This window comes from Salarias fasciatus, chromosome 12 (genome assembly GCF_902148845.1).
Source record: "Salarias fasciatus chromosome 12, fSalaFa1.1, whole genome shotgun sequence".
Classification (NCBI taxonomy): domain Eukaryota; kingdom Metazoa; phylum Chordata; class Actinopteri; order Blenniiformes; family Blenniidae; genus Salarias; species Salarias fasciatus.
The window spans coordinates 27,799,098-27,826,717 of record NC_043756.1 but is presented as its reverse complement, the minus strand read 5'-3'; the positions used below and the strand labels follow the sequence as shown (position 1 = coordinate 27,826,717).

Sequence of the window (27,620 nt, the reverse complement as noted above, 5' to 3'; positions counted from 1 at the left end):
GAGCTATAGTAACAATTATAATGTACGTGCATGTGCATTCACATAAGTAAAACACGTAAGAGTATTCTCCATCAAAACAGAAGAAAAAAATACCACAGAAATAGGCTTTGTGTGCCTAAGTACAATTAAAATGTCATTTTTATCTTTTTCATAGTATGTAAGATGATCTATCTATCTATCTATCTATCTATCTATCTATCTATCTATCTAATAAACACTACCAACATTTCGCATTTATTTGATCAGCTGATCTACAAAACAGATAGTTTCTTGGAAAAAAAAAGCATAATATTTATTCCTGAACAATGTTGTTACAGCAAAAAATCTGCTAATTAAACCAAAACTATTTAGAAAAAACAATGAAAACCTGTATGTAATTTAGTTTATTTAAGTATTATATTTTATTGCATGTACATTCGCTCCGTCAATAGATTATTTAATTCATGATTTATTTGAGTAAATAGTCTCAAACTCCACTGATTTGAACCATGATTTATTTTGTGCGCGCGTTGGGCGGGACACCGTTTAGCACGGGCTCAAATTTCTTCATAACACCCGGCCGGCCTCGCGCTCTGTGGGCGGAGCGACACCCACGGACGCTCGTGAGAGCTGCTTCCAGGACAACACGGTGCAACATGCATTTGCTCCAGAGAGGCTGAGAGAGGCTGCAGCAAGAAGAAAAAACTCTGAATAAACTCAAAAAAACAGTTTAAAAACAGAAAAGATCGAGCGACGCACGAGGCTTCCTGCCGCGGGGATGTGATGGAAAGAGTTTGACTTTAAAAAGTCTGCCTGCTTTCAACAAGCTGCACGGGAAGGGAAGCTGCAGGAGTGCGTGTGAGTACGTTTCACCTGCTTTCTTTTCTTATCCCGTCCGTTACACACGCGCTTCTGCGGGGCTGCTCAATCTGAGGCTGGAGGACCAAACCTGGACCAGATCGACTCGGTCAGCAGGTCGTTTCAGCATATGTAAAGGTCACGAGATAACCTCAGGTCAAATCAGTGGGACAAAACAACAGCAATCTGCAACAATCTACAACCTTTACATGATAATCTGCAATAGAATACTTGATTAAGTACTTAGAGATTGTAAAACCACTGTTACATACAGCCGGTTTGTAAAAGACAAAAAAAAAAAAAAAAAAAAAACAGCCTGAAGGAAATGAGTCCTGCAGCCAGAGATGACAGCAACAGGTCTAAATCTTAAATATAATATATTTTAAAGTCAAAGACTCAGACATTACTAAAACAATGACAACATGTAACTGTGTCTACTGTTCAAAATAGAGATGACAACACTTTCTAAGATATGATATGAAAGGTTTAGTCATTGAGGAGCTGCAGAGTCCTGATGGTACAGAAACTGACTAATTTCACATGCTAGATGAAGAAAACTCTAATGACCTTCCTGATTGTTGTTTTTTCTCATTCTGTAGTTAAATTGGGGTTGTTTTGTACCATTGAACTTTAAAATATGATATACTGTATTTTTAAAGTTGATATTAGTTCATACTATGCGTTTCAGCAGTTATTGCAACTTTGAGATTTTCTACAACTGTTGTGAAATCAGTGAGTTGAACAAATCTGATGAGAAGAATTTAAGTCTATTTTTTGTTAATGTTGGGGTTGCAGGGTTCAATGTTACTTCATCTAATTGCAAAGAGTTTGAATGCATGCAGAGGTGATTCCACCATGTGGTGCAAAGCAGTATTACGAGTTGATACATTTTATGTGTTCTTATTTCACATGTTAAATGTATAAAACCTTTTGGAGCAACTTCCAGATTACTGGTTTCCCCCCATTCTCTTGATAATTTTGCAACATTTAAAATTTGATACATTTTACACTCAAAGCTGATAATATTACTGAAGGATACAATGTATTGGGTGAATGTTTAATGTTACAAAATAACCTCAAATTATGGATTCAGTCATTTAAGCTGCCTGCATGATTGCATCAGACAACACAACAATGTAAATATTCAACTTTATATATTTTAGAGGGCACAATTACTGATAGATTACATATTTCTTGAAAGTTAATCTTTTAGGTTCAATTCTCAGGGTCAGTAAATGCTTGAATCTTGCAGATTTTTCCTTTCGGGGCACTAATTTTGGTTTGACTGCAGAATATCTGACTGTGGTTCAGAGGTATGCTGCGTCTTGTCGTGTTTTCTCCGCTCGTCAGTCGTGTCGTCTGCTCGTCGCCTTGTGTTGTTCCTGCATGTCATCCTGTGTTTGTGCTTGGGCTCATTTGTTGTTGCATGTGTGTGGTTTTTTTTCCCCTCCTCAGCTTCTGCTCAGAGACCGCCGGCTCTGCTCCACCGCCCACAAGATGCACATGAATAGCTTATTAAATCAATGGAGTAAGTACCCAGATACTTTTTAACACCCTCCTCACACGCTGTGTTGCATTTTGGACCCTGAACGCACCATGAGAAAACCCCAACTGTGTGTCTAGAATGAGATGTACAGTGTTCATCAGAAAAGCTTGTGTGTGCAAAAAGTAAATATCACCTTTGTTACAAATTCAATGGTTTCTTCAAATTCTTTACAATTTGCTTGGTGTTTTGGCCAAATTGGAACCTCTTGAGGGCTGGTATTGGCCAGCGATCCCTATGTTTGACACACCTCACTTAGAAAAATACAACCTGTTGAATAAAGTAACAGACTGAGACATCAGTGATGCTGTCCGGGTGTAAAAAAGCCCACAATGAAACAGTGACAAGACAAGTTTTTAGGACATTTCACTACATTTTGCACCAGCAGGTTTCATTAAAATGGTCTCTCTGTTGAGATTGTTGTCAATTTCAGTCATAATTGTTTGATTTTGTGAAGATATTCACATTTTCATCATGTTTACTCACACCAGAGAAAACCTTTAGTTTGAATTTAAAGGTTATGATTGTACGATACCATTTTGAAAGTAAAGATGAGCGCATTTCCAGGTCCCTGTAGGTGTGTGTGTGTGTGTGTGTGTGTGTGCAGGTGAGTCTGCTGTGCAGGGTTTGTGTTGAGCTCTGCATTGTTCTGGAATAGAAAGACTTGAGCTCAGCATGCAGCGGCGGGAGCAGAGGGACGTGTCCTCTAACCTTCCCTCGGAGCTCGCTCGTCCTGCAGCTTTCTGCTGGAGCGCTCCTTCTCGCCTCAGGGCCTGTTTCAGTGATGCTTTTAGACTGAAGACGGATTCATCAGACTGATTTTGACAGGAGTAAATTGGGCCAAATTTATAAATTCAAACTGTTACCGTGACACATGGGAGGATTTCTAATTTAAGTTCACAGGTTGAGTTTCAGGCGCGAAGTGTTCGTCGCTCTGGGTTGTTTCCATGCTGATGGAAAGGTCAAAATTTATGGACTGTTTTTTTTTTTTTTTTTTTTTTCCCCAAGTTCGGCGTGGCTGCTCAGCTAGCAGCTTCATATCTACACAGCTTTGAATCTGGTTCTTAGCAGACCATCTGTGTCGTGGATGAGAGTTTGGATTACTGCGCAGGCTTGTTGTGGGAGTCTGGACAGTGTAGAGATGGATGGATGGATGGAGGGGAATCCTCCTTTCACTTGATATGGGGATTTGAGGAGGGATTCTCTCTCACACAGACCATCAGCACTGTAGAAAACTAAGCCTCCTCCTCGCAGATGGTGAAATCTGAGAATAATCTCTCTGATAAATCCTGCAAACTTAACGTCTCCCTCTTCGATGAACCGCTTCTTGATTTTCTGTCTTTAGGATTTGAGAAGTTTTGAGAGGTTGAAGCTCCGGACTCTAAACGCGTAACGACGTTCATGAATCGGTGGTGGTGCTCACTCAGGTCAACTTTAACCCGAACGCTGCCGCTCGGCTTCAGTGGTGGGAGGCAGCAGAGAAGGAACAGAGCAACGCTGAGCCGCTTCTGCATTTCCTACGACCTCCAACACCGTTTACAGCCCACTCGACCATCTCACACAAGTGGCACGTTGTTCTCAAGCGGGGTTTTTGTTTTTTTTTTTCTCGGCTGTTAAAGTGCAGAGCCGAGCATCTCTGTGTCTCTGCGGTCTGGGTGTCACTCTGTTGTGCAATCAGAAAATCTGTAGTGTTTGTCCGGGTGCCGTGCAGAAACACAGAGACAAGAGAACGCAGGCCGATATGGTGAGACTCTCCAGTTCCCAGATGGCCTGGATGCATTTTTAAAAAGAGCTTTTTCTGCTGTTGTTTACAGCCGTGAACCGGTTCTTCAGTGAAGTGCTCACAGAGCTGCTCTTCATCAGAGGAAATGACTCTGCTAATGCTAAGGGTAGCAAAACAGTAGCTCTACTGTAGCTTTTCCCAGTTGAGGCAGCTGTTTCAGTTAAAGCTCGTGTCCGGAGTTTCCGTTCGTTTCCAAAGTATGTATCATTTTTCAACAGAGCTTCAATGTGTCAGTCTGGTTCGATACTACAATATAATATTAGCATAAAGCAATATAAAGATTTATTTATGAGCCCCGCCTTTGTCTCATAGACCCCCATGTTATCCGAAAAAGCGCCGGTCAGCTTCAGCCAATAGATTTCGAGCTTCCACATTCTCGTGTTGTCAATCAAAGTGTGGAGCAGCCAGAGAGCACGGCCGCTCGCCCAGGCAGAGGTGAGTTAGCTACGCAGCAGCCGCCGCGCTTACCTCGGATATATCCACTGTCTGCTGAACATCCACCGTACACAGCTAAACATGGAGGATGCTGTAGGACTCAGAGGCTCTCATTTTCACCCGACGGATAACAGCGTGCACAATTAAAGGGGCGTGGCTAAGTCGTTCATGAAAGCAGAGGGAGGGCGGAACCTCGAGACATTGGATTAAAAAAAAAACCTCTCTCGTTCAAAACTCCGGACACAAGCTTTAATGCTAACTCAATCAGAGAGACAGCAGCACTACAGCTCTTTTCATCCTCAAATGAACTTGAGTTCATTGAAAAGTAGCAAAGATGCTCTTCACTGGAAATGAAAGCTTTTCATGGTTTTTGCTGAAACCGTCCAGAGAGCAGGACCGCGATGCCGTGGCTTCAGAAACATGCTAATGTTGCTTCCAACGGGACACCTCGTCACTTTAAGATTAATGAAACACTTCTCCTCAACTGAACAGGAAATAAGGAAGGAAACCTCGGCTCTACAGCAGTGTTTCTCCTGACAGGAACATTGTTTCAGCTAATGCTACCATGAAGAGCTGATGGGCAACGTGTGACAGAGACAGCAGCTCTGCGATCTCTGTTTTAACAAAACATGTAATCCAGCTTCTGTCATTTCTAATGCACGATTGCCAAGCTAGCAGCAGCATTGCAATGGGTTCACACATTATTCTGCAGAAACCACAGAGGAAGAGGCATGCTGGAAAAACCCCCATTCTTTAGCTTTTGTTGTTTACAGCTGTGAACACGGGTTGAGGTTTTCTGTAGATGTGCGATCCTTTTACAGACCTCCCCGAGTGCAGAAGCAGATACTGGTGTCTCATGAAAGAAGCTGCAGGATATTCAGTTTCAGCACCGCAGCTCCAGGCACAAAAACTATAGTAATGCATGATTTTTTTGGCTCATAATACAGCTTGCAAACAATTAGATTTAATGATCCACTTTTCTAGTGTCTGCTCTGATTTCTGGATTGGAAACACCTCTGCAAGCCGCTCTCGGTGTTTGAGCGCTCCTATTTTAAGATGTCATATCAATACACAGGGACTCGTACAGTGTTGGTGTTTCCACTGCTGTTCTGGTGGCTCAGCAGAAACATGCATGCCTCATCTCCACATCTTGCTCCAAAAATACGGAGGAAAGAAACACATTCTCATGTTTCATTTTGAGTTTTTTAGTTTTTGAGGGGACGTGAAAATAACAGGAAATAAATAAATCCTGAATACATGAGCGCTCTCTTCTCCACCCTGTAATTTGTCAACAGCCTCTTCACATGTCATGTCCAAAATACCCTTAAGTCCGTTTCTGCGTCCATGACGTCTTCTTCATGAAGCTCGGTTTACAACAACAGCCACATTACGACTTCACCGTGGTATTTGGAGGTGTACCGCAGGGCACTTAGCCAGGAACACATGACTTTCTCGGATGTCCTGACGATTTGGACTTTGAACGTCGATACATGACCAACCAGTGCTCCTCCAAGTCATCCCGCTGGACTCTGAAGTGCACCAGTATGGAGGAGAGCTGTTAGTAAGCAGCCTGGTTGACCACAGGAGCAGCGTCCAGGTTAAAAAGGCAGAAAACTAGTGTAAGTTGATCTGGAGCTCGGTAAACGAATCCAGCCAGTGAGGTCAGTGGAGCGGAAAGACACAGAAGAAGAAATGTATAATGTATCATTTCCTGAGTGACGAGGCTTCGCTTTCAGAAAAATAAAAACCTCCTCTGGAGTGTTTCTTTACAAGCATTCGGGAACTGGACGAGCTATCGCTGCTAGCATCAGCTTAGGGGTATTTATTTATGCTGCCATGAGAAGCTGCTCTTCACTGCATTTAGCAGGACAGAGAAACAGCAGTGTGACAGTAACTAATCCCATCATGTTAAAAAGTAGCAGTGTTGCCGTTTCTGCTAATGCTAAGCCCAACAACGTGCGAGCAGGACTGAGACAAACGCCAACTTTATAACCATTTTCAATCTGCAGCTCACCTAAGTTGAATAAAATGTTGGTACTCCAGACAGAACAGCTTCTACGAATGTTATTGGGGAGCTCAGAAAGCCTGAAAGAGAGACAGCAGCTCTGCAACTCTGAGTATTTTCACCAATGACAATAACCTTATTAACTGTAAACGCTTTACTCAGTTGTCTACTGATTGCGCTGCGCAGATAATGGATCCCCAGCTAGCGTATATATTAGCCGATCACACAAATCACACAAAAGCGCTTTACATAGCAGCTGGTGAGTTCGTCCATTTAATATTGAATGGAAAGACACAGCAGAGAATGGAAACATTTGTCATTGCATTTTGAAGCAGAATACAAAGTTTAAAATTGGTGTGATGTTGAGATTTTACTTATTTTTTGAAAATATTACATTTTCATGCACATATTCCATTTATTGGCACTTAAACATTTGAATTTGTGGATGTTTGAGCATTATTGTGGTCTGACTCCTCCAGTTTCCAGCCCAGCCCTGAATTTGCTTATCTACTATGAATAAGGCTTTATAGCATCTAATACTTCCTCATATCCATACTCGGTTTATTATTGGAGAGTAGATAAAGGTTAGTACTTGTACTTGCACTCGTCTTTTAAAGTGTGCTAACAGCGTATGCCTACCTATAAGTGCTTGATCTGTAACTGGAAGACGCCACCATGGAGCCTCTGCTGGGTTTGGTCCAGCTCCTCTATCGATCTGATTTCTATCGGTGTTTCCTCCCGATGGAGGCAGCGCTGTGGAAAATCCACCCAGCTCCCAGCGGCCAGAGCGGCTCTGCTGTAATGATCATCTGTAAGAAACTGTCATGGCTGGAGTCGTAATGCAATAATGTCCAATAACCTGATCATTTTAGCCTAATAGTGTGCATCCTTAATGAGTGAATATGACAAGCATAACATCCTCTTTTTGATCAGCAAACATTTAAAATGCTATTTCAGGGTATTAACTTATTAAATTATTGGCAAAATGCAATAGTTGTTGGCTTAAATATTTTATTACACCACTCGCAGTTATTACATTATTGGTTTTATTCAGTTTATAATGGCCGTAATGATTACGCTGTTAGTTCCTCCAGGGCTGTTGGGCAGACTATCGCTCTGCTGTGGTGCAGTTGAACCTCCAGTCCACATACTTCACATCTGAAGTCACTGCAGCTCGGAAAATGTTGTTTTCCTGCTGAATTGTGACTTTAATCTGAACTCTGCACTTAAACCCAAAGTTTTCCAGCTCCTGACTACTCCTGTTCATCACAAACCGCACTAACGTAAAGATACAGACTTGAGTTGGGCAAAAACAGGAAGACGAGGGCCTTGAAGTCACGAAATGATCTGAGAAAACCCCCCCACCAGATGCACTGTAATCTAAAACCTCAGCATACATGACTGAGAAATGCTGCATTATCAAGTGGTAACCCAAAAAATATAGAGGAGCTTAATTTACCCAACAGTGCTTCAGAAATTCCAACTAAACGATGAATACATTGTTTTTCCTCAGTGGTTGCATCATCTTTAAATCTCCGACCTCCACCAGAAAGTGCCGTGGCCTTGGTGTTGTGTGTGTGCTCACAGGGTCTGGCTGAGTGCACGTCCTCTGGGAAATGAGTGTGTTATCGAGTTCATTAGCACATGGTAGTGTGAAAATCTGAGCTTTTCCCTCTTTGGCCTCCCGTGAGTCAACGTCCATGACGTTACCTTGCGACATGAATCACCTTGTCTGGAGGGTGACACAGTGCCTCGTGGCTGCTCACAAGTTCGCTGGTGTGGAGTGCGCACACACACGCTCACGTTCCTCACATTCGCCGTACTGACAGTTGGATCTCTGGAGAAAAATCTCGCCTCGGTGTGAACTTGTTCTGACTGGTGAACTTTAACGAGCAGCGCTCCTGATCAGCTGCCAGGACGTCAGCGCGGCCTCGACCCAGACTTTACCGTCGATGGCATGTTTGTTCAGACGCAGGTCGACCTCGCAGTGTGCTGCCATAACAAGACGTTTCCTGGATTTTTCTGGTTGAACCTTCGTATCCCACATGTGAAAGAACTCGGAGTTTCCCACTCGCCCCGGGTCACATGCAAAAGAAGTCAGACCATCCGGATTGCGCCTGGAGCACATTCACTTGATTGGTTCGACTGAAAAACCCTCCAATGAGATTTCTCTCTTTGGATGTGTAAACACTGCCATCTGAAACCCAGATGCAAATCCAACAAGCTCTGACACAGATCCATTCGTTCAACTTCTATACGGCATCTTAAACCTCCAGGACTGAAGGCGATGCCAGCTGATGTCGGGCAAAGGTATCCTCCAGCCCTGCCGTATGACGGCCACAGAGAAGACATGCTCGCATTCACACCGGCGGGTCATTTAGAGTCGATATGAATAAAACAGGTTGGATACAGTATGTCACAATCATCTGGAACAGTTGAGCCCAACCTGAATTCTAGGATCCTCTCAGGGAAGCTCTGTCGGAGGATTTGCATCCTGCAGAGGAGGAGAGTTACATAACAGTCCCTCTCCTCATTTCCAGCATTGTTCTTTTCCTTTTTTTTTTTTTTTTTGCCCAACACACTTGAGAATTTCTTGATTTTTACTGTCTGTCGAGCCAGAACAACAGCCTCTCCTTAACCTTTATGGCGGTGTTGTTTCCCAGATGATTGGAGGTTCAGTGAGTTGCATTCATTGCTTTTCCCTACTTCATCACCCTGATTTGCATGATGCTCTCGGCTGCAGTGGAAATAAAGGGAACAAACAGAGGAAGGTTTTTAGTTCACTCAACCTTGCTGTTCCAGCTAGTTTAGTCCAAATGCAACGACGGCCACCAACATTAGACTTTTAATAGAGTCGGACTGCTGAAAACACCTGACTAGAGCTGCAAGTTTCGAGATGTTCTGAATTGCTAAAATCTTTACACTGATGTATTTCACCCACAAATAGAGGCCTTGGTAATAAGACTGACTGATACAGGCACATAGGAACTCTTAAACTAATCCACTTTACACCTCTGAGCTCTATAAAAACTCCCGTTGAGTGGTCAGGTAGTTAAAATATCACCACATTGATTCCATGAGAGCTCACAGCGCTCTTCTGGAAATTCAGAAATTCTGTTTCTTAAGAAATGTAAAAGTTTCCAATATGCCATCTGTTTGTATCGTTTAGTTTGAAAATGGTTGGCGTGAACACCTCTTTTCTGTGCTTCGGCTCAGAGCCGGAAACCACACAGTGAGTGTGAACAGAGCCTCATCAGTTGGTTTAAAGTCTTTATAGCAGTGCTGATGTGATTATAGCCTGCCTGCAGATTCTCACTCTGACGTCTAATTGTAGATTTTCTGGCTGGTGAAAGATCACGACAGGCGGTAAACCCCAAGCGCAGCCTTGAGAATGTCCAGAAGCCAACACTTGACGTAACGGGTGGGATCAGCCAGGGTTGGTCTGGACGAAGCTGGTGGAAAAAGAAACAGACGTGGTGGAAAACAGGGCAGAGAGTGGAGCGGACCCATCTGTCATCTGTCATTCATCCATTGATTGACCCATCTGTCATCCATCATGTATCATCTTTTTATTTTTATCTCTGCATCCTGTCATTTATTGATTTGTTCATGTGTTCATTCATTCATGCAAGCGCTTTCCAACTGTCCTGCACTTGCTTCATTAACCATCCATCCATCCATCATCATGTATCCCAGCAACTTCTTGCAGCGAAACAGAATTGAAATGAAATTTTTTTTTTCTTTTTTTATTCTTTCCTGTCTCCGAGTTGAGTTCCCACAGAACAGAAGTGATAGCAGATGAAATGAAGAGCAGTCAGATGACAGAGCTGCACTGTAAGCGTTTCCCTCTGACACAGCCAGGGTTGACAAAGTGCAGCGATTGTTCAGTCCCGAGCCGGACGAACAAACGCGGGCCTGAATAGCCGGGGTTGATTCCCCCGGACTTGATAGACAAAACCCCGCCAATTGTGTTAGCGTGTCAGCGCGCGCTTTCCACCGGCGTCATTGTGAAACAACAAACTGGGAGCGTCTCTGCTGTCACACCGGCCCTCTGCCGCTGGAACTGGGTCAGGACTGCCCACGTAGACCGGTGAGGGAACTCTCACCACAACACAACCTTACACCGGAGTTCTAGCCTGCAGTTGTCACCAAAACCACAGAAGCCATCAGTCAGGTGTAGAGATGCACCATTATCAGTATTTGGTATCCGGTCCAAGCAATGCTAAACATGATTAAAGTGAGACTTAGTATTGGTGGGGTAATTCCACAGAATGGCTCGAGTTTGAGTCCAGGTTGAGTTGGAGGGCCTTCCTCTGCAGAGTTTGCATGTTCTTCAAGTATTTTTCTTTCCTCCTACATTCACAAAGCATGAAAGTGGTGATTCAGGACGGGCCTGGAGGTGTGACTTGCCCTGTGGTGGACTTGCCCAGAGTGGACCCTGCCGTCACCCTCACTCAGCTGGAATTGGCTGCAGAAGATCAATGACTGGATATATTTTTCAGCCAGAGGTGTCCCCATTGCAGATCGTTCTGTGCTAATGGTGTCGGACTGTTACCGTCTGTCAGAGACCTGTAATGCTACACCAGGCTGGAGTTTTCATCCAGTCAAGTGGAGTAAGAGTACATTTTGCTCTTGTGCATCAACTTAATCCCTTATATGAGGGAGTGAAGGAGCAATATACTGCAGTGGTGTAGAGATTATTCAGGGATTAGCGCAGGGTGAAGTGCGGCCTTGAAATAAAACTCAGGGCTTGATTTTCATACTGAAGTACACATGGAAGCACACACTTCAAATGGTGTAAATGTCTTTACTTCCATGCTTTGGAATGAGTGTTCTTAATTTACTGGCCGAATATCAAGAACTAGAGCAGAGTAGAAGGAAATAGCGGCTGCAGTGTTGCTAATGTTGACGCTGAGAAGGAGGTACAATGTGAGTGAAACAGCTCACGGTGTCGCATGGCAGCTCTCAAACATGTCCTCCATGTGCTTCTCGTCCCAATGGAGGCACTGCTACATTATGGACTAAAGGCTTTGTGCAAATCTAACGTTACACCTCGCCGACACAATGCTGAAACCCCATGGGTGAGTGGTCGTCTTGCAGTCAGAAGGTTGGAGGTTTGAGTCCCCATTGCAGGTGCCTCCATTGGTGTGTGAGTGAATGTGTGTGTGACTGGTTGTGATTGGTTGCTTCAGGCACTGGTCACGCAGTGGAAAAGCGCTCTAGACGTAAAATCAATTTACTGAGCTGAGGTGATGCTACCATGAAAGGCAGCTGATCCATTCAAGCCAACTAGCGTTAGCCTCGAAACCATGGATTATGGGTAAGTTTGTTAAAACAGCTGCAGGGGAGGGTTTTTGGAACATTTTACTTTATTTTGCACCAGGTTGTTTAACTAAATCCAGCTTTATGTTGAGATTATAGGACTTTTTAGTCCGAATTGTTTGGTTTTGTGATGTTTTCATTATGTTTCCTCAGCGCTACAACAAACAAAAACTTCACAGTTGATTATTATAGCTCTATTTTACCGGTCTGGCCCACTCACACCCTTCTACAATACATTTTAATTAGGACTTGCATGCAGAAATTTATGAAATTAAGTGAAGAATTAAAGCTTAAAACATATAATCCACAGCTATTTCCCCCCCCGTCAGTCACTCCCTCAGTGTGTTTCTCCTGTTTTCAGTCGTTCTGTTGTGAGAACCTGACAGAAACCGAACCGGCCCTCCATCATGTCTCCCGTTCGAGTTCATTGACGAGCCCGGCCCTGCTTCTATTTTCAGCCCCTGCATTATCCTCCGCCTTTGTTTCGCCCTGAAAAGTGGTCCCGCTTTCTTTCATCCATGCAGCTAACAAGTGGGAGAGTGAAATTAGACCTTTTGTGAGCTCCTCTTTCATGCGAGGTCGCTTTCATACCGTTAAGTGAATAAATTTGCCCTCTTGCTTGTCGCACGCTCCATTGTGTCGGCGTGATCGACTTAGCAGCGGAGTGCAAAGTAAAATATTTAATATGAGTTTGGTGTGATGCTAGAGTAAAGAGGAGAGGTGTGAGCGACATGTGGCGAAACTTGACTCGTTTTAATGTTCTAACATTATAACAGTAGCGTTTGACTTCTAAGAATCAAGAGCTGAATTATTGTGAATAAACCTGAAGTGAAACAAAGAATTATTACCTGACAGTTTCATGAATCCAAAGTTTTAAAAAGGCCTGAAAGTAACTGCATCTTTACTAGTTAAGAGTCCCTTCAAACATTGATCTATCATGAAAACGCTAAGCTGTCTGTCTGCGTGTCTGTGTGTAATTTGATTCCAAACTCATCCTCAGTGAGCACAGAGTGAGTTTCATGACACTTTGCAGTGAGAATAGACAACAGTATTTTTAAGAAGGTGAATTATTAATAAATAATGCTGAAGTGATTCAGATCAGATCCACAAACTGGTATTAAACATTTTGAACACACACTCTTGCCTTCTCATTGGTGTAGTGCATTACGTATGAGTGTGTGTGTATATATACTCCACTTTAACATATTTGTAACCGTAACCCTAAAACCACACCTCGACCTATAAATACATACAGTATAAAAGTAGTCCCACTAGACACATGCTTCTAGTTTCCAGGGTCCAAAAGAAGAAATACAACAAAATGTTATAAATCTGTATTTGTTTGTAAAAATTATTACATAATCTTTTTTTTTACTTTTTGTCTTCAGTTGATATTTATCTGTAGTAATTCATTTTTGCACCAATAAAAATCAAAATTTACCATGTTTTATGAATGAAATTGTATGAATTTAGTGACCGACCAGCATGAAGGCTGTTTATTTTTTCATAACAGGTGATTACATGACTCGTTTTCAGAGCGACTGCACTCACATTTGGATTGTTGCCAATTCCCAGAAGTGACCAGAGTGCTTTACAACACATTTACAAAACACACTGATCGTTTAAATAAACAAGGCGTGTAGCGTTGTTTATTACCCACAATTCAACATTTGCTGGGTTCCATGGAATAAATGAGTACTTCACTGAAACCTGACCACATTGTCTAAAAACACATTTAAAGCGTGTTTTCCAGACCGCAGTCGCCACGATTTGCATTTTTGCTGTGGACTCTCTGCAGTTACATAACCACAGATTCCACCGGCAGCATTCAGAGGCCGAACACTTGCGACTTGGTCATTTTTTTTTTTGCTTTTGTGCCTTTAGACTTTTGGCCAGTTATCTCTGGAGAGTCAAAGCGCTTCAGGTAGAAAGACGAGGATTATGCAGAGAAGCCCGAGGATCTCTCCAAACGCTGTGATTTATGGGTTAATCACACATTAGCCACAAGTTCTTGTCGAATCACTTCTAACAAGAAGATGTTCGTTTGAAAGAAAGTTTATTGCAGATACACTCGTTGGTGTGTAGTTATTAGAACAAACGATCTCCTGTCTCAGCAGTCCAACCAAGACGTCTCATGACGTGATTTCTAGAAGGTGTTGTCCAGCGACAGTCTGAGGTGAGAGGGCGTTTTCAGCAGGTCTTGGTGGGATGTTTTTGATCTTCTGACTGCGAACCCTAACGGGTTTTTTTTTTTTTCCCACAAAGCATCACAGACGTGTTTTTGAAACAGATGTACGTATTGACGGTGGGTGGTTTCATTTGATGGAGATGGCCACACAGTCTGATACCACTTCCATACACTCCAGATCAAACTTAAGACCTGTTCTCCAAATCCAAAATGTTCAGCTTTTATTCTCTTCTATCTGCGCACGGCTGACCGTGCTCCTCCATTACTGTTCAGCTGCTCTGCTGAGAGGAGGGAAATGGTTCAGAAGTATCACACCTTTGCACAGTATCAGACCCATACTTCACACTGGTATCTGTTTTTTCCCCCCATGACTTGAAATTTCATTCAGGTCCTTCAAGATGACACAGTATTACAATAAATTGTTCGAGATTAAATAATTTTAAAGGATATTTTGGGTTATGAGCAGAAGAGAGTCCCATCGCTCTGCGCTTCACTGTTCACTTTGCTGACTGAATTTCTTCTGCACTGATGTTTGAACTTCCTGTTGGAAAAAAACGACTTGATTAATGGAGCTTCACCCTGACCTGTGTGTCCCCCGCCCCCCCAGCCGACATCTCCAGCATGTGTGATGTGGACGTGTCCTCGGAGCCCACCAGCCCCACCCTGTACGGCGAGTCCTCGGACCAGTACTACCATGAGAACCGCTGGCAGAAGCTCCGCACCGCCGTCCGCAAGCTGGAATTCTGGGAAAACTTCAGCGCTGAGCTGATCGGGAGTGGCTTTTTCTCCAAAGTCTACAAGGTTTGTTTATTTCCTATCGTGGCCCCCCCCCCCCCCCTCCACTGCCCTCCGGGGCCACCTACGCGTGAGCTGCCATCAAAGCTGGCTTTGTCCAGGACGCTAATTGGGACATTCCTGTCATTCTGTAATTGGCCCACCAGCTTTGGGGACCTTAGAGTCACCGCTGTCACCCATAGCAGAGACGCTACATCATTCCCAGTGTTACGGGGCTGCTTTGTCTCCAGGAGGAGCTCATTTTAACACACTCAAGCTTTGTCCTTCGTGAAATAATAAAGAAATAGGTCGTCGGATGGTTCCAGTGATTGGATAAGTCTTGGCACTCGACTATATGAGGCAATTTAAGGTGATTTAAAGGAACAAAGAATTGTTACGTGACAGGAACAGCATTTAAAAAGCAAAAATAAGTACACATATACTCATCTGCATATTTATCTGTAGGCTGCAGTAAAGAGTCAGATAAAATGAATTAGTCAAACCACAGGCTTCACCTATATTGCACATTTCGCGAGACATTCTTAGTCACATTGATCCATTCACACACTCACCCACCAGTAGAGACGGCTGTCTCTTCAGGTGCCAGCACAACTCTGGGAGCGTCTGGAAATTTCCACATTTCTACCCGTTTCAAGCTGAAGTTGACCCATTTAGCTGATTCTGGAGACGGACCAGAGTCGGTGATGCATCAGCATTTGACAAATCGCACATTAATTCCCAGCTTGGGTTCAAATGACAAGATCACGCCGGTGACAGACGCCGCGAGGTAAACAAGAAAATCAGGACGGATGCAGCTGCTGCTGCTGAAACTGAAATCCTCTGGCAATGAGGCCACTTCACTGTCTGCTGTTCATTTACAGATTTAAGCACCGTTTACCTGACGTTTCAAGTGAAAATGCAGAGTTTTTGCTTTTTTCATTTCAGAAAGATTTTGCGGTACACATTTTGAAAATGATATCGGTTTACCTGGAACTGACAGCAACCCTGAAAATGATGTAGTTTTCATGTAGGGCCACTAGAGGGTGCTGCAGAGAACGATGGGTCTAAACATTAGCGATTGGAGAACATGGATGATAAAGTTGGATTGTTGTTACTGATGACTGTCAACTCTTAAACTACCAGGACCAGGAGAATCTGGACCGAGAGTCCTGACTCTCTGGAGGAAAATATTCTTCTTGTCCATCTACTGAGCATGTGCAGAAGTAGTCATTACTGTACTTTACTACGGGAAAACTTGCGTCTTCTTCGGTTCCACAGAGACGAAGTCGTAGCATTTAATTCTACTTTCTGAGCCGTTTTCAGAAAAGAAGGCAAAAGTTTTCTGATTTTCGAAGTTCCCTCGTCCGTCTGTTCACATTGTTCTGAATTTTGAACACCGTGCACTCACTCCTTTGTAGTTGCCAGGTTTCCATGACAACGGTTGCATGGATGTTTTTCTGGTGTTTTAGAGTGGACCAATAGAAACCGTGGTCGGCTGATCTGCTCCAGCATTACAGAAGGTTCTGAACTCCTCCTCTCCTCTGTAACCGAACCCCTCCACCCTGCAGGTGATGCACAGCACCACCCGGAAAGTGATGGTGGTCAAGATCTACAAGAACGACGTGGACCAGGACAGCATCGTGCGCGAGATCAGCCTCCTGCAGAAACTCTCCCACCCCAACATCGTCAGGTAGCGTCACACACTCCGCTGTTTAGCCTCCAGAAGTGTGAGGATTTCCCTCGCCGCCGTTCCAGCAGGTTCTGCAGCCTCCCACACCTCACTCTCCTCCTCCTACACCACCGCTCCACAGCCTCGTTTGGTATCAGGGCTTTTTATTTTCTACCACACACTATTCCTGTGCTATGGTGAGCATGAAAAAAGAGGATTTTAAGTGTGAAATTACAATTCAATACACTTCAATCACTCTGTATAGAGAGGCACCGACACCACTTTTTCATAGGACAAGCTGCAACTTTTTTTTAATTTCCAAAAATTTTTTATTTATTTTTTAATTCTACAATGTTGGAATTTTAAAAAAAGATACATATAGATATAATTTCAATTATATAAATATTGAAAAAATAAAAAAATAATTAATTTTTAAGAAAATAACAGTCAAAACAGCTAAACAAATATTAGGGGAAAAAAGCATTGAAATGTGTATGTATATATATATATATATATATATATATATATATATATATATATATATATATATATAGATAGATATATAGATATATTTATTTTTTTTTTTTTACCAAAAGACTCAAACAAATATAATCAAAAGAAATAAATACGTTCAAGGCAAAGCACAGTCACATACTGTATATTTTTTATATTCCTTTCTTTTGTCATTTTTCCTTTTTCACCCTTTTTTCTTCAACTATTTTTTGTAATTGCTGCTGTAGAAAATATAAACCGAAAATTGGAATTTAAAAAAAAAAATTTTTTAAAAACAACTTCGTTAAGATTAATTAGGTAGTATTGATAGAATTTAAACCACAAATATAACAGTTAATGCAACATGACATGACAGAAAATAAACTTTTACTAACATCAGATTTCCAAACTGCTGTTAAAATCTCTTCAGTAATGTTACTGATGAGCACTTGATGATTGCTGCTCTTTTTTTTCTTTTTACAGATATCTGGGGATCTGTGTGAAAGAAGACAAGCTGTATCCCATCTTAGAGGTGAGCTCTGCGCCTTCCTGAGTCACTCAGTGTTTTCTGGCTCCGTTCTGAACAGCAGATTTCACTGATGGGAGCCCAGAGCCTCATGAGAAGTGTTGACTCACGTCTCGGATTGTGTAATCGGAGTTGGAGCTTTTTTTTTTCCCGTTCATTTTACATCATTTTATAACCAGGGGTGCACATAATATTTTTTGTAGGGCTGTCAAAAATAACGCGTTAATTGCGTTAATTAATTTATGTAATCAATCTCGTTAAAATTTTTTTAACGCAGTTTAACGCATGCGCATCATGACAAGCCTCACCTCTACCAGCAGGTGGCGGTAGTGCCCCCGCGTGGAATACAAGCTGCCTGCAAGCTGCCATCAGCCTCAGCTGATCGAGAAGCTTTTTCGGCACTACAGACTGTTTGTCTGCTCCTTTATTACGGATTATTTAGAGAAAATTAAGCACATACACTGTCAGTACATTATCATTAAGTATTAAAGTTTATTTAGCCTTTTTTTCTGTTTCTGAATCGCGGGGGCGGCGCCGGAGCGATTCTTCTGTCTGCAGACCTTCTCCTCCCTCCAGACAGAGTCTGCTCTCACTTTCCACGAGTTTTTCACTCTTTCCGTGTCTTTAAGTGGAGCCATCAGGCTGGAGCTCCGTCTACTTTCACTTTTACCGTCATGTTTTGTCTGCTGCGCGGACGTCCACGGACCCTAGCGGACAGGAATTCATGACAATTTTTACGTCGCGCACACCCACGCGGACATGTGAAGCATGGACGGGCAGCAGACAGGAGGCAGAGGAGGCCTGGCGTAAATTCATTTATCAAAACAGAAGAAGACAGCAATACGGAGGGAGATAAGCAAGCTGGCCCCATGGATTCTACTTGTTTGATTAAAAAAATGTTGAAGCAGTTTTCTGTTTTCCACACAAAAAAGGAACACTGGCTAAGAATGTCGTGTTTAATTGTGCAAGAAAAAAGTGTGGTATCTCTTAGTTTTACTTTTCTTGTGGTGCTACATTTGTTACAGACCTAAAAATGTAACTCCTGCCAAAAGCCAACTTTAGAGGGACTGCAGAGGGAGCGCTGCACACACACAGACAATATGTTATGGTGTGCATGTTTTAGTTTTTTGAATATTTATTTTATTTGGAGCCTTAAATAAAAAACACATCACGTGTTAAATATATATAATCATGTCCTGTCGTTTTTTTGTTAATGCAATACAGGAAAAAAGGGTATATTTCAGACATAGTTGGACATTGCGATTATTTGTGATTAATCATGATTAATTAATTTGGAAGCTGTGATTAATCTGATTAAAAATTTTAATCATTTGACAGCCCTAATTTTTTGTCTTGTTCTCAGGGGAGAACCTTGGGATGTTGGTTGGTCCTCACATTTTTAAATACATTTTTTCCCACGCCTACCTACAGGAACAACAAAATAGAGGGATGCGTGGACAGTGTTACAGAGCCTGCTTTAATTTCAACTGAAAACGAAAAGAAGCAGTGCAACAGAATGTCTGAAACCTTGTAACTTTCACAAAATATAATGGTGTTTAAAGCTCTGAAAAATAAAAGTGCTCGTGCAGTATCTGCTTTCCATCACTTGAACCAGTGGTTTTCAATTTGTGAAGCGCCTCCCCTGGGGGGCGCCAGAGGGCTTCAGGGGAGGCGCGGCGAGCTTTATGTTCCTGTGCAGCCGTACCCGCTGTGCGGGAGTGTAGACTCAGTGCAGTCCGAATGTGTGTCATTTTACTCACAACAGCAGAACATTACACCTGAAAAGAAAGCTCCGAGTGGGCACCGCCCCCCCGCCATCCGACACACAGATGTCGACACACACCTTGCTATCCCCAAATCTTGGTACAAAAATGAGCGTTATAATGTTTGATCAGGTACACATTTTTTAATTTGGTAGCGCACCAGTGCACTGCTTATGTGCACCCCTGTTTATAACCCTTTAAAGGTGCATTAAGGAGTTTTTCAACTTTAAAACGACTTATTTTCCACCATAAATATGTTACAAATATTCATTGATGTGCACAATGTGCCCTGACATATTCATTTTAAGTACCGCTAACAGCGCTAAATTGTCACTTGAAAGTTGCAGTGCCGGTCCGGCACCAGCATTTTTTTGGGGAGAATTTGAGAGGATGTGACGTATTGCGCACTCCCGCTGGCCTGATTTCCTTAAGTTTTGTTTTGTCCACCATTACTCCGTCAGATGCTAAGCAGCAACAAGTGAGCAGTATTGAGGGTGGATCTTCCAGAAATTAAGAAAAGACCAGCTTCTAGCACTGCCACAGCTCCAGCACAGACCCCACCAGGCAAAAGAAACTTCAATTTTACTTGAGCGCTACTAAAAGAGCGAGGAAGGAGTTCCCCTCTTCCGTGCACGTGCATGGACGCAATCTACAGGCACGAGTGTTTCACTAAGCTGCAGTTACGCCCAAGGCCTGCAGGGGTCGTTGTTTCGCATAAAACGTGCAAACTCCTGAATGCACCTTTTAATGTAAAAATTTTCATTTACCTAATTGATATCAAGAAAAGTAAATTCTAAAGTGAACTCATCTGAGAATGACATAAACAGAATGTAAAAATGGGAATTTTTCTTCATTTAAAGTCTTTATTATCTGCGATATCTGTTCCAGATCCAGGCTATAAGTCTCTCTTTAGTGAAATATGCATGTGATGAAAAATCATATGTGGCATTTGTTTTCCATTCCCAGAAATGTTTCTCTTCTTGGAGACATTTATCTTGCTCTGTCGTTAAATACAATTGGAATGGAGGTGTTTTTTGTGGTGCTGTCGCAGTTTTCTGTTGTCATACAGTAACATCTAGTGGCCACAGATTTTATGTACCTGAATGTTTTGCATGAGTTGCATGAGGAGCCAAAAACCAAAAACAAACAAACAAAAAATGAGCAACTTGCATTCTAGAAATTCTGTAAACACTGTCATTTTGTCACAGCATGACTTTTTTTTTTTTTTTTTTTTCAAAATTTGCTTTTGTGTTTTTTCAGTACGTGAACGGCGGCTGTCTGGAGGAACTTCTGGCCCGAAAAGACGTTGCTCTGTGCTGGAGGGAAAAGGTGGAGCTGGCCTGCGACATCAGCCGAGGAATGATCTACCTGCACTACAAGAACATTTACCACAGAGACCTCAACTCCAAGGTGACTCCCGTCTGCGTGCCCAGAAACCTGTATACACACACACACACACACACACACACACACACACACACACACACACACACACACACACACACACACAGGCTGTCAGAGTCTGCGCTCATCTGTTATGTTTGTAATATAAGTCTTTAAATCTTCATTTACGCAACATTTTCTTATATCGTTCATTACCAGTGAGCATTTCAGGGGAAATGTTCCTTAACCTGAGTCGTTCGGTGAAACCTCCTCCTTTCCTCGTAAAATAGACCAAACTGTGCTTGTGGCGCTGCTTTACGAGGAAATCTTCATCTGTGCTGCAGAACAAGCCCTTGAAGCGCCACACACTGGTGCGTGGGCCGTGTTCTCTCTCTCTCTCTCTCTGCCTCTCTCTCTCTCTCTCTCTCTCCCTCTCCCTCTCTCTCTCTCTCTCTCTCTCTCTCTCTCTCTCTCTCTCTCTCTCTCTCTCTCTCTCTCTCTCTCTCTCCAGTGTGTAGGTGCTGGCTCTCCGGCTCTCCTGGTTGCCAGGCCTCCCAGCACAAGCTGTCAGAAATGCAGGCAAAAGCAGCGCCGTGCTCGCCATTGTCATGCTAATGGCCGGTTGCTACCCGAGCGGCGTTGCCGCACACACGGCTTGCAGGTCGAACCCGGTGTGAGGAGAGCGGCCTGTTCCCCGGCACGTCAGCCCCGGGCCGCCACCCCCGTTTGGCTCTGGCCCAGTTCTCTCTGTTCACACCGGGGTCAGCACCGACTCACGTCACACTCCGGATGAGGTCGATCCATCCGCCGTGTCGCATCAGTGAGGAACGAACATAACTGATATTGAGATAATGGATGAATCCTTTGGGAATAAATTACATCTAAACTGTCAGTCATGCTGACTAAAATGCAGTTTTTTGATGATTTTACTGATTTTTAAGACTCAAACTGTTATCTTACTCCGGTTTATTTGCCTATAACTAACTTGATTTTGAGTTTTTTACTCACATGTATTGATTTTTACAGTTAAACATGTAGGAAAAAATGTTTAACACTTTACACTTAAGACTTTGAGAACTAGTCAGCAAATAAGCATGACTTCTTTTAAATGCTTTCTAAGTTGGCCAAATAAACATCAGTGATTGGCGTTGACCTAGCTCTCACTCTTTGACTTTTAACTGCGGTTTGCTTTATTTCTAATCACTTCTACCATTTTATTAGCATTCTTGACAGTTTGAGGGTAAACAGCAGTGAAATTCTAAGTCCAGTTTCATTCTGTTAGATATTGATATTTGGTTGCAGCTCTGTAGTTCACACACTTTCTTTGACTTTTCTAACTTCAGCTCTGTAATAAGCTATTATCTTTGTTCTCTGTATGTTTCTATTTACACATGACACACATGAATAACTAGTTAACGAAGCCCATGCAGTGAGTTCACTTTCTTCTAGTGCAGCTTAGTATTTCTGTTATTTTAGGTCTTAAATCAGCTTTTTCTTCATCACATTCATTATGTAATTAGTTGAACTGTCAAGCTTTCACGTCAAGCTTTTAAAGGGACTTAAGGTAACATTTGTGAAAAACTACACATGCATTTCCAGTTTATTCAATGCTAATGGGCCGTGAAGCATTAAAAACCTAAAATAACAGGCCAATCCGCATATCTGTCTGTTGCCTTATACAGCCTGTGTGCCACAGAATTTGTTGCAGTTCGGGGTCTGAAATTCCTGCGCAATCGTGGGGATGCGTGCCGGTCGACAAGCAAAACAAGAATTATATATATTGAGAAATCCCGCGAGATGTTAGAGGAGCCGATTGGCTTAATCTGCATTTTGTCATCTCCACTAGTAGTGGCTTGGCTAAAACAGACATTCATAGACATTTAAAATTACGCACTATAGCTTTAAACTATGTTACTTTGATATAAGCTGTTTAGTTTTAGCTTTGTAAACCGATATATTTCTCTCACTCACCCAGAATTTACATCTTGATATATCTAGTTATTGCTATGTAATCTTGATTGAAGTTCATATTTCTCATGGGAGGAACGCCACTCAGAAAAAACTGAGCCTGTAACATCAAGTCTTACAGAAAATGAACCATACAGAGTTGGAATAGGTCACCACAGGGACGACTGAGGCCATTTGGGGAAGCGGGCTTTGCTGTTTTGACACCGACATTAAGACATTAACAAGTTCCTGACGTCAGTGTCCGAGCTGCACGGATGCCAGAATTACATAACAAAGTCTGCTAGAATTTGTGAAGACGTTTCCACGACTTCAGTTCAAGCTTCGAAAAGAAGCTGTGGGGGAAGGAACGGTAATTATTGTCCCTCTGTACTTGTGAGCGGTTTCCATTTTTGATCCCAAACGGTTGCTTTGCTTGGCGGAGAGGTGAGGGGCCACAGCTAAATTTAGAGCCCCGGTCTGGGACTGGAGCTTCTCCCCCGGGAGGCTTCGTAATGACAGGCCACTGCATGGAAACCAGTCGCTGTGCAATGAGAGCCAGATGGCTGAGACACACACACACACACCCTGAGACTCCTATGGAGAAGATGTGAATTTACATGCATGCAAACTGTCGATTGACCTGGAATCCGCCCACTGTTCTGCCTCTCATCACACCCCACCCAGGAACTCAGCCAGCCGGGATTCACCGGGTGTGTTTTCCCAGAAAGCAGCAGATCTTTCCAGAGAAAGCAGGTCTGAGTGTCAGTGGCGGGGGTGGAGGCCCGCCTAAGCCTCAACGGGTGCCGCTGGCTCCCCGAGTCTGGAGCTAAATTATTTAGTGTGCTGGAAAGGTGCTGACAGCAGATCCTATTGAGCCTATTGACTCGCTGAGAGACTGTTTGTCTGGTGTACACACACACACACACACACACACACACACACACACACACACACACACACACACACACACACAGAGGAGTCAGCCCTGCAGCAGCTAAGCGGCGCCCTCTGCTGGCAGCACTGCCTCATTTCCCCCCCGTGCCCTCCCCTCACAGAACTGTCTGATCCGGGTGACGTCTCGGGGCCGGGAGGCCCTGGTGGCGGACTTCGGCCTGGCCCGGGAGGTGGTGGAGCCGCCGGTGAAGGATCCCGGCAGGAAGCTGTCGCTGGTGGGCTCGGCGTTCTGGATGGCGCCCGAGATGCTGCGGGGGGAGCCGTACGACCGGAAGGTAGCTCTGTTCCCAGTGCGACGTATTTCTTGTAATTTCCCTCAAAAAACAACCATCTTGTAAAGTGTTGTAAAATCTGATCTTGCAGTTTGAAATACAACAACAATAAATCTAAACTCCCAGAGCGAAAGCCTTTGCAGTTGTCATGTTAAATCAAGTGATAAAGTTAAATAACACGTTGAATTTGACGTTTCACTCATTCCAGGTGGATGTTTTCTCCTTTGGGATCGTGTTGTGTGAAATCTTAGCCAGGATCGCTGCAGACCCGGAAATTCTCCCCAGAACGCAGGTACAGCCCGTCTGTAAAGTCACATGATTTTATTTTTCTCACATGGACCGAAACAGAATAACTACAGCCTGATAGGATGTCCTCCACATCTTCACAGCAAAAATACACAAGTTGAGGACATCAAAAACCGATGAGTGGAAGTGTGACAATAAATAAGGTTTTGCTTTACATGAGCACAAATAAATGTGTTTGAGAAGGGGCCCAGAATAGAGCCCTGAGGTACTCCGCAAAGTATGTTTGATCTGTTTGAAATGCAACAGGTGTACAAATTGATTTTTTGTGTGTGTGTGCATGTGCGTGTGCGTGTCAGGACTATGGCCTGGATAAGACGGCGTTCAGAGAGCTGGTGACCGACTGTCCTCAGCGGCTTCTGGATTTGGCCGCCAGCTGCTGCATGGTGGGTACACTGCAAGGAGAATGTCAGACAAACTGATGCATATATTTAGACTTTAGAAATTAGTCATCATCAGCATTAGGGATGGGACGAGATCTCATGTCATGAGATCTCGCGAGATCGAAATGCCGCGAGATTTCTCGTCCATGCTTTGAACGAGATTGAGTACATCTACGAGTATATGCAGGCAGTGACTCTATTAATTGGAATATTGACAGAATAATACATTACATGGTGCACAGCCATGTAAACACGTGCAAAAACACAAATATGCTCATATTCATATTTAAAACCCGGTCGAAAGGGACATGAAATACTGTTCTAGTTTAATTGTTACGACGTAAGTAAAATGTGCGGAAACGATCGTTCAGTTCTTCTCTTTTATTGAAAAAACGGTGCGTCGCATCATTGAACATTTTACCACGTCTTGCCGGCTCACACTCTTTTTCCAACAACATGCAGAGAGAGCAGCGCCCTTCTTCCTCTGTGGTGTCTGTGTAAAATAAGGTTGAACATGCAAACAGCACACCTAGTGGAATGAAGTTTAAATGCAGCCATGGCGTCGTCTGTGCGCCGTGGTTTGAATGGGGATAGGCGAACTAGGCGGCCGCCTGGGGCGCAGTGTACGGGGGGGGGGGGGGGGGAGATTGACGACACAAAACTCATCTCACCAGTCCAGTTTCTCCTCAACCTTACAGGATTCCATCGATTCCTTGTCACCCGGTCATGTTTTGTTCCCGTTGTGTGTTTACGCTGAGGTTTGTGCTCGTGCGGCCCTCAGGTGGAGTCCTTCAGACGGCCGGCCTTCACGGAGCTGCTGGACGAGTTGGGGGAGGTGGCGGAGAGTCTGGAGCCTCCACCGAAGCCCGAGCTGACCACCAGCTGAGCGGACCGCCCAGGAAACCCTGAAACCATGGGCTGTGTGGCGTGTTTGTTACTCGCCGTCCGGACAGACGGACTGAGTTCACAGAAAAACGAGTCCTGGATGTTTCCGTGGCAACCCTTCACTCCTCCATTGAACTCCACTGAGCTGCTGGTCGGGTTGTTTTCTAGTTTTCTCACCAACATTTCTGCTTCGACTCGCTAGCGTACAGACGATCCGTAGGTAGGAGTGAACACACACACACACACACACACACACACACACACACACACACACACACACACACACACACACACACACACACACTTGGTTTCTGTTGTTTCTCATCTGAACAAAAGATGTCTGGGCTTCTTCTGTCCTGGGTTTTTCTCCACATCTTGCGGATCGTCAGGTCTGTGGACTCATTCTCTGCAGGGGCAGAAAAATGACTTGTCTGCATACGTATGGAAAGTGTGTGTGTGTGTGTGTGTGTGTGTGTGTGTAACAATTTCAACATGTTATCTGTTTAGTGTGCATACTTAAAATCCAATAGGGACCCGTGACTGTCTCCAGTCTCTGCTGTCTCTTCACAGCCTTCAGGGTTCTGCTGTGACTGAATTTTCTGATTTCAGAGATTCGTCACTGCATCTGGGTTTTCTCTGCCCTTCATCAGGGCTGCGTGCCTTCCCTTTCCCCTCAACGGTGCCGCCTGCATGACTCTTAGGTCCTGTTTAAATTTGTTTTTAGGAGACCAAGAATATTGCATTCATGACACATTGCGAAGGCCTTGCCTTGGAATCACAGTAGTAACCTGTCGGTTGGAGGATTTGAACCTGTGAATACTGCTCTCGAACCTAGAAGCCACCACTCATCCAGATTCCTCATGAACACAAAATGAGGTTGTTAAAAATGCTGCAGCTTGTATGCCAGACATGCACAAGCATTACTCTGCGAGCAGATGTGTAGAAAACCATTTTGGTCCGACCTGCCTCTTATGTGCAGTTCTGTGCCTTTAGGAAGCGTTTCCTGTTTGCACCGTCGTCATGGAAACCAGCAGCTAAAAGCTGACGATGTAAAGGAAAGCATCATATAGACCAGGCTGAAGAAACATGACATTAGAGCTCATTGACTGGAGGTATTGAACATTACAGGAACCGGATTGATAAGAGAGAGCCTGGGAGTCTAGACTGAGGGCATTAAAACCCCTGGTGTTAGAAAAGGGGAATGATGCTACTTGTAAAAATCCAGCCGGGTGACGAATGACCTGAGGTGGTGGTGAAGACCCAGACAGAGATGTACAGACACACGTTACACACGTTACACACTTCAGCTTCTTTTAGATTCATACAAAAGTCATTCTGTTGCTGCTCTTCCCCCAAAGTCCTTCAGTCTGCAGAGTGGGCCCTACAGGCGCTACAGCAAAAACTCTGAGCAGCAACTAATAAATCACTTTGAGACTTCAGTTTGCATCAGGTTAACAGTTCGTTCACTCATTAATTTCTGAACCATTTGTTTCCACAACGCGACTGTTTCCTTTGAATAACACTGAAGATCTCAGCTTACAATAATAGAAATACAGGCCTTTTAGTGTCTTTTTAGCACAACAGTTGTAGTTCTTAACTGGACTGTGCAGTAAAAATGATTAAAAAGTGATAGTTTTCAGTGTAATATGCAGGTAAATGTTTTTGCTTTGTGCTGTTTTAAGTTGATGGAGTTTGAGCGTGTAAATATTTCAGCTTTTCTTTTTCTCTTTTGCTCACAACTTTTTCTTATTTTCTTGTTGAAGTTCAAAATTCACAATGTTCTGGCTTTTTATGTGTTCTTACAGAGATTTTTCAGGCAGCTACAATACAAAATGCATCGGTTTGCTCTCATTCAAACTCATTTTGTTGTGTTTTAGGTGGAAAAAAATTAAAGTAATCAGAACTTTATTTCCACATTTTGCAAACTCATTGAATGAAGACCTTTTCAGTCCTTACATTCCTCCATTTTATTTTCATTTACTCCAATAAACTTTGATAAAGAACGACCACGTGATTGAGTCTGGCTTGCTTGAAATCAAGTGCTATCAGTTTGAATCACACATGTAACATTTTGTCTTGAAACTATTAGAAAATATGAAAAACAATCAACAAATGTTATTACTATGATTGAAAGATATTAATTTCAGATTTTGAGA

General features: G+C 43.3%; 1 protein-coding gene across 4 annotated transcripts; it reads left to right on the top strand.

Annotated features, from left to right (window-relative positions):
• Positions 1–630: 630 nt before the first annotated feature.
• LOC115398559 (dual specificity testis-specific protein kinase 1-like) lies at positions 631–27,368 on the top strand. 4 transcript variants are annotated; one of them, XM_030105389.1, is made up of 10 exons: positions 631–837; positions 2,293–2,365; positions 14,721–14,914; positions 16,456–16,577; positions 17,532–17,580; positions 20,598–20,747; positions 23,723–23,896; positions 24,102–24,185; positions 24,496–24,582; positions 25,361–27,368. In XM_030105389.1, the coding sequence occupies exons 2-10, from the start codon at positions 2,335–2,337 to the stop codon at positions 25,463–25,465; spliced, it is 996 nt and encodes a 331-aa protein (XP_029961249.1). In that variant the 5' UTR covers positions 631–837; positions 2,293–2,334; the 3' UTR covers positions 25,466–27,368. The 4 variants fall into 4 exon arrangements, with proteins under 4 accessions (XP_029961249.1, XP_029961250.1, XP_029961251.1 ...); XM_030105390.1 differs by having other exon boundaries at positions 631–841; XM_030105391.1 differs by lacking the exon at positions 2,293–2,365.
• Positions 27,369–27,620: the final 252 nt, after the last annotated feature.

Excerpts from the sequence above, each read along its gene's own strand:
- LOC115398559 (XM_030105389.1), top strand. The coding sequence starts at position 2,335 with ATGCACATGAATAGCTTATTAAATCAATGGA. Across the intron at positions 16,578-17,531 it reads TCCCACCCCAACATCGTCAG|ATATCTGGGGATCTGTGTGA; the intron begins GTAGCGTCACAC and ends TTCTTTTTACAG. Across the intron at positions 17,581-20,597 it reads AGCTGTATCCCATCTTAGAG|TACGTGAACGGCGGCTGTCT; the intron begins GTGAGCTCTGCG and ends GTGTTTTTTCAG.